General features: G+C 39.4%; 3 protein-coding genes across 6 annotated transcripts; 1 reads left to right on the top strand and 2 right to left on the bottom strand.

Moving 5' to 3' along the window:
• The first annotated feature begins 1436 nt into the window (after nucleotides 1-1436).
• Spase12 (Signal peptidase complex subunit Spase12) lies at nucleotides 1437-2335 on the top strand. Its single transcript, XM_089858116.1, has 4 exons — nucleotides 1437-1600; nucleotides 1789-1848; nucleotides 1940-2026; nucleotides 2086-2335. Exons 1-4 carry the CDS (start codon nucleotides 1565-1567, stop codon nucleotides 2227-2229), a joined length of 327 nt encoding a protein of 108 aa, XP_089714242.1. The 5' UTR covers nucleotides 1437-1564; the 3' UTR covers nucleotides 2230-2335.
• Nucleotides 2308-13983, bottom strand: LOC149709879 (uncharacterized). Of its 4 annotated transcripts, XM_089858113.1 has the most exons (21): nucleotides 13853-13983; nucleotides 13168-13281; nucleotides 12848-13091; nucleotides 12656-12779; nucleotides 12459-12597; nucleotides 12197-12393; nucleotides 9640-9789; nucleotides 9417-9574; nucleotides 8706-9332; nucleotides 8067-8381; nucleotides 7681-8003; nucleotides 7293-7575; nucleotides 7024-7230; nucleotides 6451-6957; nucleotides 6264-6367; nucleotides 4986-5309; nucleotides 4823-4919; nucleotides 4651-4753; nucleotides 4417-4580; nucleotides 3825-4108; nucleotides 2308-3735 (listed from the first exon to the last, which is right to left on the bottom strand). In XM_089858113.1, the coding sequence occupies exons 2-20, from the start codon at nucleotides 13200-13202 to the stop codon at nucleotides 3851-3853; spliced, it is 4359 nt and encodes a 1452-aa protein (XP_089714239.1). In that variant the 5' UTR covers nucleotides 13203-13281; nucleotides 13853-13983; the 3' UTR covers nucleotides 2308-3735; nucleotides 3825-3850. The 4 variants fall into 4 exon arrangements, with proteins under 4 accessions (XP_089714239.1, XP_089714238.1, XP_089714240.1 ...); XM_089858112.1 differs by having other exon boundaries at nucleotides 2308-4108; XM_089858114.1 differs by having other exon boundaries at nucleotides 2308-4108; nucleotides 7024-7221.
• Nucleotides 5316-6109, bottom strand: LOC149709880 (uncharacterized; the record flags this gene model as incomplete). Its single annotated transcript, XM_089860728.1, has 1 exon — nucleotides 5316-6109. A coding segment is annotated over one exon (735 nt), but the record flags the coding sequence as incomplete, so codon positions are not given.
• Nucleotides 13984-14383: the final 400 nt, after the last annotated feature.

Here is a 14383-nt window from a genome sequence, read left to right as displayed (position 1 = left end):
CGGTTCAAACGAAACACGACTGAACTACCCGACAACATGTTTCATTTTGAACTTGATATCAACCTATTCAAAAGCTGCGTAAGTTGGCTTAACTAGAAAACGGGCGCGAGAAACCACACCGCAGCGCACGCTACCAAGTTTACCAACCAACTAATCGTTTGAACGAAAACAAGACTGCTTCGGCTTTTTTACTTTTTTTCCTGAAACCACACGAGACCCGACTTTCGTCGGTCTCGGACTGTCGAAGAATGTTTCGAAATCTAAACGAGTATTACATTTTCCTATTTTTTTTTTACCGCTCTCTCTCTTAAAGGGTAGGTGAAACCTTAACAACAAAACACACCATGCCGTTTCCCGCAGGCTGCAAAGAGCGGCAAGGAGTAGTATTTAAGGAGGTCTATCTGCATTGCAATGCATTTTTACGGGAATATTCCTTATGCCTTCATTAAAATTAGTCCATGGAAACAATGTCATTGTTTGAAAGACGATATAACATCCAACAACTAATTAACTTTCGATTTTAGTGTATAGTTTTTTCCTGACGCAATAGTTAGCGATAGGTCTCTTCAAAAAATACTTTTTTACTGTTATCTGGTTCTAAACTAACCTAGACATAGCTTTCTCATTGTTTCACCATCCCTTGAAAAATCCCGTGGCTAAGTAGAATTAAAACGAAAGAACGCAACACGTCACAGACGCGGATAAAAACATTTTGACTAAATTACAGAGAATTTTATATGAAACTCGAACATATTTATGATTGTTAAGCATAAATTACTTATCTACATTAATATGAAAACGAAAATTACAAAATAAACGGGGGTGCAGTAAACATCAAGCTAGATATTATATCGAAAATCAAGAAGAAATTACTCAATCGCATTGCATCACTCGAATATAAGCTACCTCCAATAAAAGTTAATAGTTAGTGATCTTTATTGGTTTTAGTTTACGTAAACTGCCGTTTTTTTAATTACATCTGATAATTACATAAGGGGCACGAAAGAGGAACTAAGTGGACAAATACAACGCGGAACTTTGAGCCATATCTCAGAACGTCGGGGGTAAAGTTTCATTTTGAGAAAAACGATAACAAAAGAAAAAAAACTAGGGGCCTAGATCTATAAATGAAAGCGCCTCTCAGTCTATTGATTAAAATTTATGGTACTCGTGATTCTAATTAACCTTGTTTACCCAGAGGTGGCCTTTACAAGTGCTACGGCCAACAGGTAACGGAAAGATAATCAAAGTTGACCGTGCAATTGTAAATGAAAACTGAATGACTTTTGTAGTGCGATAAATAAAACTAAAGATTATATAGGCCTATGATCACTCCAAAGAAGTATTTGCACAGCCTGTCACTCAAAATTTACTTTCAACTATTCGCGCCAAGATTTTGGCGGGAAAAATCTAGCCACGTGACCGCAGCTGGGTCACGTGGGAGAATCCGGAACCGGAAATAGACGTGTACTCTCTGTTTTCTTCATTCCTCGTCATCATTTAAAAATATTTGGTTGCTTTTTACACTCTCTTAACGTAACATTTAATTAATATAAAATCGAAAATGCTTTCGTATTTCAAAAATCTTCCAACATACATGGTAAGAATAATATTTAAATCACCAAACTTAATGTGATTGAAAATTGCAAAACATTGCTAAGCCTCGGTCAGTCGCATCTGTTTTTTTCCCTAGCCGCTTTATCACCTTCGCTGCCAACTTAAAATGACGTTGTTTCCCCGCTAGTTTGAACTTTTAAATTAATTTCCTTAATTAATTAAAACTTTTAGGACTATGATGGACAGAGAAAAGCCGAAAAAATCTTTCAAACCATCGTTATATTATTTGCTGTAAGTTGAATGCGAAAAACAATATCATAAGAAAGAAACACGGGTAAATGAAACGACAGATTAACTTGATAGTTCCATCTTTTTTTGACAGTTTGTCGGACTAGGATGGGGTTATGCCATTCAACAATTTTCCCAAACCGTGTATATATTAGCCGCTGGATTCTTCCTTTCTTGCATTGTACAAAATAATTCAACAAAATAATTGAAGGAATTAAATTTAACCAAGGTTTTTTACAGTTAACTCTACCACCATGGCCAATGTACAGACGTAAACCTCTTCCTTGGGTAAAAGCGGTTAAAGAATCTCACGTCACTCATAGCAGTGTTAAAGAGGAGACTTCAACTACGCCTAAAGGAAAAAAGAAGGCGAATAAAGCCTAATTATTAAATCTGAAAATCTAATTAATAATGAAGGACCAGAGTTGTTGTATTAATTTATGTAAAAAAAAAAATCGAATAAACGTTTAAAAACCTAAACAAAGAACAAGATTTTTTTGTTTATTTACAATGTCTACATGGCATTTATTATTATTTCACTTCCGCTCCTCGCTCCTTCATATTTGGACGCTTAAATTTAAACATTTCTTTTCCCCCAAAAATTGAGTCTTTCTCGATACGTTTTCATTATCATAGAAGAACCAGAGAGAGTTTGTGTTTTTTTTTCCAACAATAATAATAATAATAATAGTAGTCCATCTTTCCGAGCTTCAAAGTTTGTTTGTTTGTTAATATAAATTTCTCTGGTTAATTTATTAATTTGTCATTATTTGGCTGATAAAATGTTTTAAACTTCGAAGGTTGTAAGAAAGGAAGCCTTATTTACTTTTAATTAGCCTTATTCCTGATCAGCGCCATCTACCCATAGCGGTGACTTTGAGAACTACTGTAAGCGGCAAGCCAATCAGATGTCGCTAAAATCTGGTGACGTCATTTTTGGTAAGACCCGAGACGAGAGTGCCAGTCAGTGACGTCACCAGATTTTAGCGACATCTGATTGGCTTGCCGCTTACAGTAGTTCTCAAAGTCGCCGCTATGGGTAGGTGGCGCTGATCAGGAATAAGGCTAATTAAGTCAAGATGGAAATTAATTTTGTTTTTCTTTACTTTGGGGAAGGATGAAACTGATTTTTGAAACCATGATTTAAAGTTTTTTAACGAGTGTTTTAATTTTAATTTTTAAATTATTCAATAGACTCGGTTCGTTTCTCGTTTTGTTTTGAAAGACTAGAGCCAGCCGGGGTGTTATTCCTTAAATGTCTTTTTCTTTAATTTAATTTAATTTAAAAACCTTTCTATAAGAATAAAAACACGGGAGGGAGAGGGGGCGTGTCTAATGAATTGAACTCCCTCACTAATCACGGCCGATTTAAATTTTACTTCCTCCAATCCTGTCTTGAGAAGAATTACATTACCAAATTAAAAGTTGCGCATTGCATTGCATTGCATTTACTTAATGAGTGCATTTAATTTTCTCCAACTATATTATTATAATTAATTAATTAATTACTGAGACTAACAAAAGAAAAAGAACTATCACTGAGATTGAATTTAAATTTTAAAATAATTATATTACAAGAATTAATTAATTGACGCCTCAATTTCAAGGAGTCTTTTAATCTTAATCTTAATCTTAATCTTAACGCAACGCAACTAAAATATATATTTTTAGTATCATTTTTTACGAAAATTCATTTATTTCTAAATCAAATCCCCTTAAAAATAGGTAAATTTACGCAAAAAAGAATTGTCTAATTAATATTCTTACCTTCTTCGTACAAATTATCTTTTCTTTAATAATAAACTCAATAATTTTATTTAGATCACCGATTTCTTTCAAATCTCCTCCGATTTCTCTCAAAAACGCCAGCAAACATTGTTTAACTTTAAACTTTAAACTTTAATTCCATCAGTTTTTAGTTTTTAGTTTTTAGTTTTTATTTTTTTTTGGGGGGGAAAGTGTGAAGAAACGAGACAAACCCAAGAAGAAGATCCACGATTGTTTTTTAGATGGCATCCAAACGATCAATTTCACCAACATTAATTCGATCTGGATCAGCTTGAACGGTAAATCCCAATAATGACATGTCCAATTTTTGCATTTTCTTAGTTTTTTTCTTTTTAGTTTTATTGGCTCCGTTAGCTCCGCCTCCTCCTCCTCCTCCCACGGTAGTAAACTGATTAGCTTCAAAATCAGCGTGAATTTGCTGTTGGGTTTTAGTCAACGTGGGAGTGATGGCTGGTGCTGGTCCCCACATGTTCTCCTAAGAAAAGAAAAGGGATTAAAATTGCACTTTCATTGTAAATCGTAATTGGCCTTATTCCTGATCAGCGCCACCTACCCATAGCGGCGACTTTGAGAACTACTGTAAGCGGCAAGCCAATCAGATGTCGCTAAAATCTGGTGACGTCACTGACTGGCACTCTCGGGGGGGGGGGGGGGGGGGTCTTACCAAAAATGACGTCACCAGATTTTAGCGACATCTGATTGGCTTGCCGCTTACGGTAGTTCTCAAAGTCACCGCTATGGGTAGATGGCGCTGATCAGGAATAAGGCTAATTAAACGATTACTTCTTCCATAGAAGTCTTAGTTTGATTCTTCAGCTTGCTTCGCCTTTCCAAAAACTGTTTAGCAAACTCTCTGGCATCTTTTCCTTCACCCAAATATGATTTGACGTAATCATGAACTTCATAAGGTGATTCCACATCTTTCAAAAAGGCTATAAACGTTGGTACTAAAGGAAAGAAAGAACAAACACTATTCTCCGTTCCGTTCCTGTAAATATTTAATAAATAAATGTTTACTATCGACTGAAGAATCCATGCTAGCCAAGGATTTGGTACACCACTGAGTAAAATCATCGTTATTTTTAAGTTTGTGCGTCTCAAATAATTTCATCACAGTTTCCTGTTTAAAAAAATAATTAATTTGTCGCCAAATTTTTTGGAGAATGGGAATGGGATCAAATAAACTAACTTCGTCCTTTTTGGCTCGGATATTTTTGGCCTTATTGCTCGAGCCAGTGTTGCTCGTTTGGGCTGGAGGCTTGGCCAAAGCGGGGAAGGCACTTTCACTAAAAATATTTACCCATTTAACCCGAATTATCGGAGTTTAAAGTCTAACTGAAGTCGAAACTAACCTGCCAGGTTTGGTGGCAGTTTTAGATTGTTTCACAACGGGAGCTGGTGGTTCGGAATGAGCAACATTAGTGACAGCGTCATCCCAAAAACCTCTGGATGATGAAGAGTTTTGACTTTCAATCTGAGTCCAACCACCACCACCACCTTCTCGGTTCGAGGCTGCCCATGATAAATTGCTGGCTGCGTTGTTCCATACGCCAGAATTACTCTGGGTTAAAATATTTTGCACTGGTTTAGGTTGTTTTTTCTCTTCCCTGGCCAATCTTTCGGCTTCTTCTTGCTGGATTTCCAGCAATGTTTTAACTGGAGCTGGTTCCGCAGCCCTAAAATAAAATTTTAGGAGTTAAAACGGACGTAAACACCGGTTTATTTTTAGTAGTAGTTATAGTTATACAGATAGACATTCGCCCAAGATGGTGGCCAAGACAATGTGGCCGCCATCTTGGACGAATGTTAGACTGTATACTACTGAAGAATAAGAAGACGACAACGAAGACGAAGACGAAGAAGAACCCGACAACGACGAAGAAGAACATGACGACGACGACGAAGAATAATAAGAACACGACGACGACGAAGAATATGAACACGACGACGACGAAGAATATGAACACGACGACGACGACGACGACGAAGAATAAGAACACGACGACGACGAAGAATATGAACACGACGACGACGACGACGACGAAGAATAAGAACACGACGACGACGAAGAATATGAACACGACGACGACGACGAAGAATATGAACACGACGACGACGACGACGAAGAAGAACCCGACGAAGAACAATAATAAGAACACGACGACGACGACGAAGAATAATATGAACACGACGACGACGACGAAGAATAAGAACACGACGACGACGACGAAGAATAAGAACACGACGACGACGACGAAGAATAAGAACACGACGACGACGACGACGAAGAAGAACCCGACGAAGAACAATAAGAACACGACGACGACGACGAAGAATAATATGAACACGACGACGACGACGAAGAATAAGAACACGACGACGACGACGACGAAGAAGAACCCGACAACGACGACGACAAAGAAGAACCCGACAACGACGACGACGAAGAAGAAGAATAAGAACACGACGACGACGACTATGAATAAGAACCCGACGACGACGACGACGAAGAAGAAGAACCTGACGACGACGACGACGACGACGAAGAAGAAGAATCCGACGACGACAAACAACAATAACAAGAACAAAGAAAAAAAGAAGAAAAAAACCACAAAGAGTTTTAAGCTTACTTAAAGTTCTGAGCCCAAGAAAACATGGCATTCTTCATTTGCTGATTTGCGGCTTGAGCTTGCCTCATTTCCCTCTCTCGTTCCATTTGTATAAATTTCTTCTTCTGAAGTAGACACACCCATTATAAGGAATGTAAAAACATTCTTCTCTCCCAACACCACTTTGAAAAAAAGAGTCAATATATACCTCTTCCCTCTCCATGGCTAAATGCTGCTTCTCCAACTGCTGAATCTGAGCTAATGATAATGTATTACTTTCCTCGGCCGGGTCATTGTTAAGGAGCCAAGGTGGCAATTGATTCTTGGCCTTCTGTTGCTCTTGCAATTTTTTCAGGGCTTCCTGTTGTTGCCGTTCGAGTTCCATTTGATGGGATCTTCTCTCGGCTTCCCGTCTTTCCCTTTCGTGTTCCTTTTGTCTTTCAATTTCTTGTTTAATCTTCTTTTCAATTTCTCTTTTTTCCTCTTCGCGACGCCTTTCTTCCGCGGCTCTTTCCATTTGCTCTTTGCGCGCCAATTCCTCCAGCCTTTTCTTTTGCAAGAGTCCTTCCTCTTTCTGTTTTTTGAACATATCCTCTTCCATCTTCTTTTTAAGCATTTCTTCCTGTTTGACTCGTTGCTCTTCGGCTAATCTTATCGCGTTTAATTTTTCTTCAAGCTGACGAAGTTGTTCCTCTTTTCGTCTCTGTTCTTCCTCCTAAAAGAAATATAAAATTTCAAAACCCCGCGTTGTTTGTAAGCAAAACCAACTGAAGACAATTACGGCTCTCTTTTTCTCTTCTTGTCTCCGTTTTTCTTCCTCTTCTTCTCGTCTTTTCCTTTGCATTTCTTCCTCTTGCCGACGTTTTTCTTCTTGTTCCGCGATTCTACGTCGTTGTTCTTCAATCGCTTGCTGCTTTTTCCTTTCTTCTTCCGCAGCTTCCTTCATTCTTCGTTGCTGTTCCTCCGCCTCTTCTTTTTCCTGAAGAAACTTAACGTTAAGTTAATACTGACTGTTGATAAGTTACCCGTGATAGAAGTATAGCAGCGTACTTTTCTTTCCCTAGAAGCTTGACGCTGAGCTTCGAGCTCTTTATTTGGCACTTCGATATCCCAGATACTATTTCCTGGATTCTTCGGTTGATTGGGAGCCGCCGCGCCCATCGGGAAGGGCATGGTGGGCGGGTTGGGTACGGATTGGTTTGGAGGTAAATTCCATAGAGACGTATTTTCACCTCCGATCAAAGGAGGTAAAGTAAGTCCCAAAAGAGGTAACTGTAGTTGCGCGAGGGGGTCGGGGAGACTAGGGAGATCCGTCATTCCAGCGGGTGCCGCTCTATGGGAAAAAGAACACTATCTAAACCACGCTCCGCTACCAATCAATATTAGTAGCGGAGAGCGGTGGATCTAAACCACGCTCCGCTTGCTACCATCTTAATACCTTTGTAACTGTTGTTGAGCTATCAAATGTTGTAGCAGAACTTGCTGCTGTTGTTGCGGTGACAAATTAGTAAAGTTCTCTTCCTGTTTTAAGTGACCGAGGAGATTTTGCACTTGAAAATGTTGCTTATACAATAATTGTTGCTGGATGAGTTGTTGATGTAAAATCATCAACCTCATTTGTTGTTCGTGTTCCGGGGATTGAGGGTTATTTGATTGAGGAGCTTGTTGTTGAGGATTAACAACTGGTGTCGGGTGAGGAGGCATATTTACACTCGGAACCCCCAACCCTTGACTACTCTGCGGTTGATGTGGTGATGGAACCTAAAAAATATATCTTCATTTCAAACCCACGCCGCGATTTTATTCATCAAGAATTAATCGTACGTTAACTGAAGAAGGTTGGGCTCTTAAAGGAGGTGGAGGACTAGCTCCGTGAGTGAAGGGAACACTTTCACCCCAACTTCGAATAAGATCCCCTAATTGGCAGAATCTTTCGTCACACCCTCTTCTAACCATTAATCCCATGGTGAAATAGCCAGAGCTAAACCATTCCAACATTTCTTGGGAAGTGAAAGGTCCCTGAACTTGAGATTGGGGATCTCGGTAAAACCATTTGTAAGCGTCTTCATGGTGAAGGGGAAGAACAGCGACTTTTTCAACATTTTGCGAAGCTACGTGAACTACACTTCTTTGCTCCTCCTAAAACAATATTGTTGAGTATTATTAGCTTAAAAGAATCATGATTTAAACTTTATAACGTGGTACGAAAGCTGGAAAACGAACTTTAGCTAAAATATCATTTATGTGCCGATTTTTTTGGCCTACTCTTGAATAACAAAATTAATATTTCCTTTAACTCTTTTAAATGATTAATTTAAGTTAAGTTAACACTTCCAAAGGTGTTTTAGTCACATTTTCAACTCTTTTTCTTTTTACGAAATTATCAGTAAATTTCCAGGTTTGTATAAAACACTGAACTGAACTGAACTGAAGTGAACCAAGCACCCCTTTTGATATATATACCTCGGCTGTCCATTTGGCCATCATATTTTCGGCAGCTTTTTCTAAGAGCGCAAAATTGTCATCGTCCGACGTTTTATCCCCGGGAATCAAATCATTTGAGCGCGTAGTAGTAGTGGTGGTGGTAGTAGGCGGGACCATTTTTTCAGAAATCCCCCGAATGTTATTAAAAACCATATTGGGTTGTTGCAGTTGTTGTTTGGGAAGGCCTTGCATACCTGGTGTTGGTTTTAAAGAAGCTTCTAACATGGCCCTACTTATATCATTGTCGGGAGACGCGCTAGATCGTGTTTGCCTCGACGCGTTTGGCTGGGATAGCTGCCTTTGTTGAAGTTGAAGTTGTTGCATCATCTGTTGATGTTGTAGCGCGGCGGCCGCCGCTGTATCACTAATGTTGTTCCCTCTAACTGTTTTTATAGGTTCCTCCCTGGTGGAATTTTGGGTTCTGGGGGGTTCCGTAATGGGGGTTGTAATGATGGTAGTAGCGTTAAGCTCAGTGGGTGGTGTAATGGAATTAGCGCGGTTTGTAGAACTATTTTTCCGCCCCCCTATTTCTTCCGTTTCCACCACTTTTTGAGGCTGCTTTTTCACTTTATCTCCGTCACCTTTATCGGTAGTTCCAACACCATCCTGAATATTAAGAATTTTAATAATGAAACCTCAACTCCGCCTTTCTTTCCTAAACCCTTTAAAAAACTAAAAAAAGACGTCTACATTTGGAGCCCCAAACTCTTCATTCTCATTAGATGTTCTTCTTTGATGACTGGACGAGATTCTTTCCTCTTTCGTCTCCATAAAGGCTCCCGCTGAATCAAAAGTACCAACTTGCTCAGCGTCACAATCATCTTCTCGACTCCATTCGGGTAGTTGATCTTTTACAAACAAAGGTTTTGGGAGGTTAAAAACCCCAAGAATGAATGTCTCGGGGTAAGCCTACCTCCCGTATCATCATCCCATATCTGACTAGACGATCTCTTACTATGATGGGAGCCTCTGTTGCTGGGACCATTTCGAATGGTTCCCAAACTTTCTCCCTCTCTTAATGCTCCTCTTTCCCATTCTTCCTTGTCTGATCTCCAGCTTTTCCCTATAGAACATCAAAGGTTTTTCTCATAAGCCATTCCTACAGGGTTCATACAACTTTTGGAAAACAAATTTCCCTGAGATTTCCAGGTTTTTCCCCACATTCTTCCCTGAATTTTCCAGAGTTACGAGCCTCCAAAGTTTAGTCTAATGAAATTCCTATGGAAGGGCGTTGTTTGTTTACGTTTTGCTTAATTACTCGGCCCCTGTTTGTCGTAGCCCTGAGTTTTTAATATAGTTGGATGGGGGACAAATTGCACTATAACATATCCAAAGGACATCGCCGTATCTCTACTAGAACCAGAGTTACGAGCCTGCAAAGTTGGGTCTAATGAAATTCCTATGGAAGGGCGTTGTTTGTTAACGTTTTGCTTAATAACTTGGCCCCTGTTTGTCGTAGCTCTGAGTTTTTAGTATAGTTGGATGGGGGACAAATTGGACCATAACATACTCAAAGGACATCCCCGTGTCTCTAATGGAACAAGAGTTACGAGCCTCCAAAGTTGGGTCTAATGCTATTCCTATGGAAGGGCGTTGTTTGTTTACGTTTTGCTTAATTACTCGGCCCCTGTTTGTTGAAGCCCTGAGTTTTTAGTACGCTTGTATGGGGGACAAATTGGACCATAACATACTCAAAGGACATCCCCGTGTCTCTACTAGAACCAGAGTTACGAGCCTCCAAAGTTGGGTCTAATGCTATTCCTATGGAGGGGTTGTTTGTTTACGTTTTGCTTAATTACTCGGCCCCTGTTTGTCGTAGCCCTGAGTTTTTAATATAGTTGGATGAGGGACAAATTGGACTATAACATATCCAAAGGACATCCCCGTAGCTCTAGTAGAACCAGAGTTACGAGCCTCCAAAGTTGGGTCTAATGCTATTCCTATGGAAGGGCGTTGTTTGTTAACGTTTTGCTTAATTACTCGGCCCCTGTTTGTCGTAGCTCTGAGTTTTTAGTATAGTTGGATGGGGGACAAATTGGACTATAACATACTCAAAGGACATTCCCGTATCTCTACTAGAACCAGAGTTACGAGCCTCCAAAGTTGGGTCTAATGCTATTCCTATGGAAGGGCGTTGTTTGTTAACGTTTTGCTTAATTACTCGGCCCCTGTTTGTCGTAGCCCTGAGTTTTTAGTATAGTTGGATGGGGGACAAATTGGACTATAACATACTCAAAGGACATCCCCGTGTCTCTACTAGAACCAGAGTTACGAGCCTCCAAAGTTGGGTCTAATGCTATTCCTATGGAAGGGCGTTGTTTGTTAACGTTTTGCTTAATTACTCGGCCCCTGTTTGTCGTAGCCCTGAGTTTTTAGTATGGTTGGATAGGGGACAAATTGGACTATAACATACTCAAAGGACATCCCCGTGTCTCTACTAGAACCAGAGTTACGAGCCTCCAAAGTTGGGTCTAATGCTATTCCTATGGAAGGGCGTTGTTTGTTAACGTTTTGCTTAATTACTCGGCCCCTGTTTGTCGTAGCCCTGAGTTTTTAGTATGGTTGGATAGGGGACAAATTGGACTATAACATACTCAAAGGACATTCCCGTATCTCTACTAGAACCAGAGTTACGAGCCTCCAAAGTTGGGTCTAATGCTATTCCTATGGAAGGGCGTTGTTTGTTAACGTTTTGCTTAATTACTCGGCCCCTGTTTGTCGTAGCCCTGAGTTTTTAGTATAGTTGGATGGGGGACAAATTGGACTATAACATACTCAAAGGACATCCCCGTGTCTCTACTAGAACCAGAGTTACGAGCCTCCAAAGTTGGGTCTAATGCTATTCCTATGGAAGGGCGTTGTTTGTTTACGTTTTGCTTAATTACTCGGCCCCTGTTTGTCGTAGCCCTACGTTTTTAGTATGGTTGGATAGGGGACAAATTGGACTATAACATACTCAAAGGACATCCCCGTATCTCTACTAGAACCAGAGTTACGAGCCTCCAAAGTTGGGTCTAATGCTATTCCTATGGAAGGGCGTTGTTTGTTTACGTTTCGCTTAATTACTCGGCCCCTGTTTGTCGTAGCCCTACGTTTTTAGTATGGTTGGATAGGGGACAAATTGGACTATAACATACTCAAAGGACATCCCCGTATCTCTACTAGAACCAGAGTTACGAGCCTCCAAAGTTGGGTCTAATGCTATTCCTATGGAAGGGCGTTGTTTGTTTACGTTTCGCTTAATTACTCGGCCCCTGTTTGTCGTAGCCCTGAGTTTTTAGTATAGTTGGATGGGGGACAAATTGGACTATAACATACTCAAAGGACATCCCCGTATTGCTACTAGAACCAGCAATTTTACAAAAAATTCGAAATTTCCCTGAATTTTCCATGAGGTTTTTGTCAACTATTTATTTCCCTTTTTTTCCAGGTTTGTATGAACCCTGTCCAATGACCTACAATTGACCTACCAGTAGTTCCATTCCATTTTTCACTTCCTCTACCAACAGACCTCCATCCATTTTCATCTTCCCTCCCTTTTTCGGGTTCCCGACTCGAACCCCTCCAACCATCAGGAGCCCCGCCTCCTCGAGATATTTCTTTCCTCCCAGCTATTCCATTTTCCTCAGTCCTATTGGGAAAGGGTCTCTCAAATGGTCGTCTCTCCCTAAAAGAAAACCAAAGTGAAAAATGATCACAATTGAATGATTTTAACTGGCCTAAAAACGTTACCTATCTTCCCAAAAGACTTCGGGTCTATCACCACTACTAGTGGTGCGATCAAATCCCCTGGCACGAGTCAACCCTCCTGGAGGGCCATCCAAGTCATCAAAAGATGAACCACGTTGGTAAAAAGCCCCGGTTCCCCTTCCTAAAACAATTCATTCATTCATAAAGTATTTCTTTCATCATTAAAACTAATATAATACCTCTTCCTCGTCCTCTATCCACGGAGCCTCCCCTACCTCTGACCCCAACCGAGGTAGGGGCAGGCCCTCCACCTTTCCCAATTCTAGTTAAACCTTCACTATTGACTGACCTTGCCCACATTCGCTAGAAATGTCATTAAAACTTAAGAACATTTAAGGAGAAAAAATGCTTTCCCCCAATTTACTACTGACCTGTTCATCATCCGACATGGTTACAAAAGCCAAAGGCAGCTGACATTTTTCAGATGATATCATAGTTAAATCTTTAATGCTGTCTGGCATTTTGGAATTTCTGTCAAATAAGGCCAGCATTTCTTCTCGCCCATAACGATAGTCGGCTAATTTATATTTAGGGGGATTCCCCATAAAATTTGGGATGATTGGCTGATTGTTTGGATTGTTGGTTCCCGGATTAGGATGAGACAAAGCTCTAAGCCTACATTTTTAAAGTTAAATCTTGACATTAAACTATGGGTAACTAACTAACTTTGAAGGAAAAATAAAATGCTAACCATTCAGGGCCAAACTTCAAAGCGGTTTCAGCCATTTTTAGGTGTATAATATATGGTGATACTCCTTACACGTTAATATCAGTAATAATAACCTCTAGATTGTTATTAGGCCAACTAGGTAATAATATAATAATAATAATAATAATAGTCATTAGCATAAACAAAATTAATTAAGCTTATTAGTATTTCCGTGACAATAACTTAATGATAGGTACACTTGACTACATATGCTTATTTTACACAAGGTGTTTTGATTCTCTTAATTACTACAATGATGATTACTCACACTGTTATTTTTGATTAGGCTTAAATAAAAGTATAAAACCAAATTAGGTAGTTTTTATGACTTAATAAAGTCAATTTTAATAAGGATTTAATATATCTCCCTTTTAAGGGCCCCTCTCCTGAAGAAAAAAAAAATACCACTTCCGTATTTACACCCGCCCTTGGTCGCGCAGTTAAAATAGAAACCAAGTACAAGTTAAGTCTACGGACCAGTTGTTTGGCTTGTTGTAACATATTTCCATAAAAGAGAAGCAAAACGAGGATCCGCGAGTTTTTTGTTTAGGCCTAACTTTCTTGGAAAAAACCTAACGTAACGCGATATTAAAAGGCTTTACAAAATTAAATAGGCACCGGATAAAATTTCCAACGCGTTGTTAATGAAATATATTTAATTAATTACCTCGCAAATAGCAGATTTTAAAATTAGATTAGCTTTGTAAATGCCTTTACACTGTGTTCAACCACTTCGAGACTCAAGACCGTCCGAACAAATATGGAGGCGATAGAACAACTGAACGAGTCACGTGAACATTGTGATCCAATCATTGACTGAATACAACCATGGAGTAATACAACGGGAGTACTTAAATTTATTACCTTCATTAATTGTTTGCAAACAGCGAGTACTACAGTTATATTACTCATTGGTTTCACGCTTTTTCTTCAGCTGATGGCTTCACCCTCCCTATTTTTTACCCCCCGAAACCTGTCAAGAGTTTTAATATGCAAATTTATGGGGATATCAAAAATTTAACACGCTTTGAAACTTTCCATCAAATACCTTGTTATAAATATAAAATATTTTTTATAAAATTGAAATATAGGCCTAACATTTGTTTCTAGAAGCCTGAATGATTGTTTTGTTTGAAAACATTTTATCTCCAGGCCTAGACTGCGTACTGCCTAAGGGAATACATATAATTTACTCCCC

This window comes from Phalangium opilio, unplaced genomic scaffold, assembly GCF_054372755.1.
Source record: "Phalangium opilio isolate 3A_F unplaced genomic scaffold, DU_Popi_V2 ptg000011l_1, whole genome shotgun sequence".
Lineage (NCBI taxonomy): Eukaryota > Metazoa > Arthropoda > Arachnida > Opiliones > Phalangiidae > Phalangium > Phalangium opilio.
The sequence above is the reverse complement of the archived record's forward strand: the minus strand, read 5'-3'. Positions and strand labels throughout refer to the sequence as shown.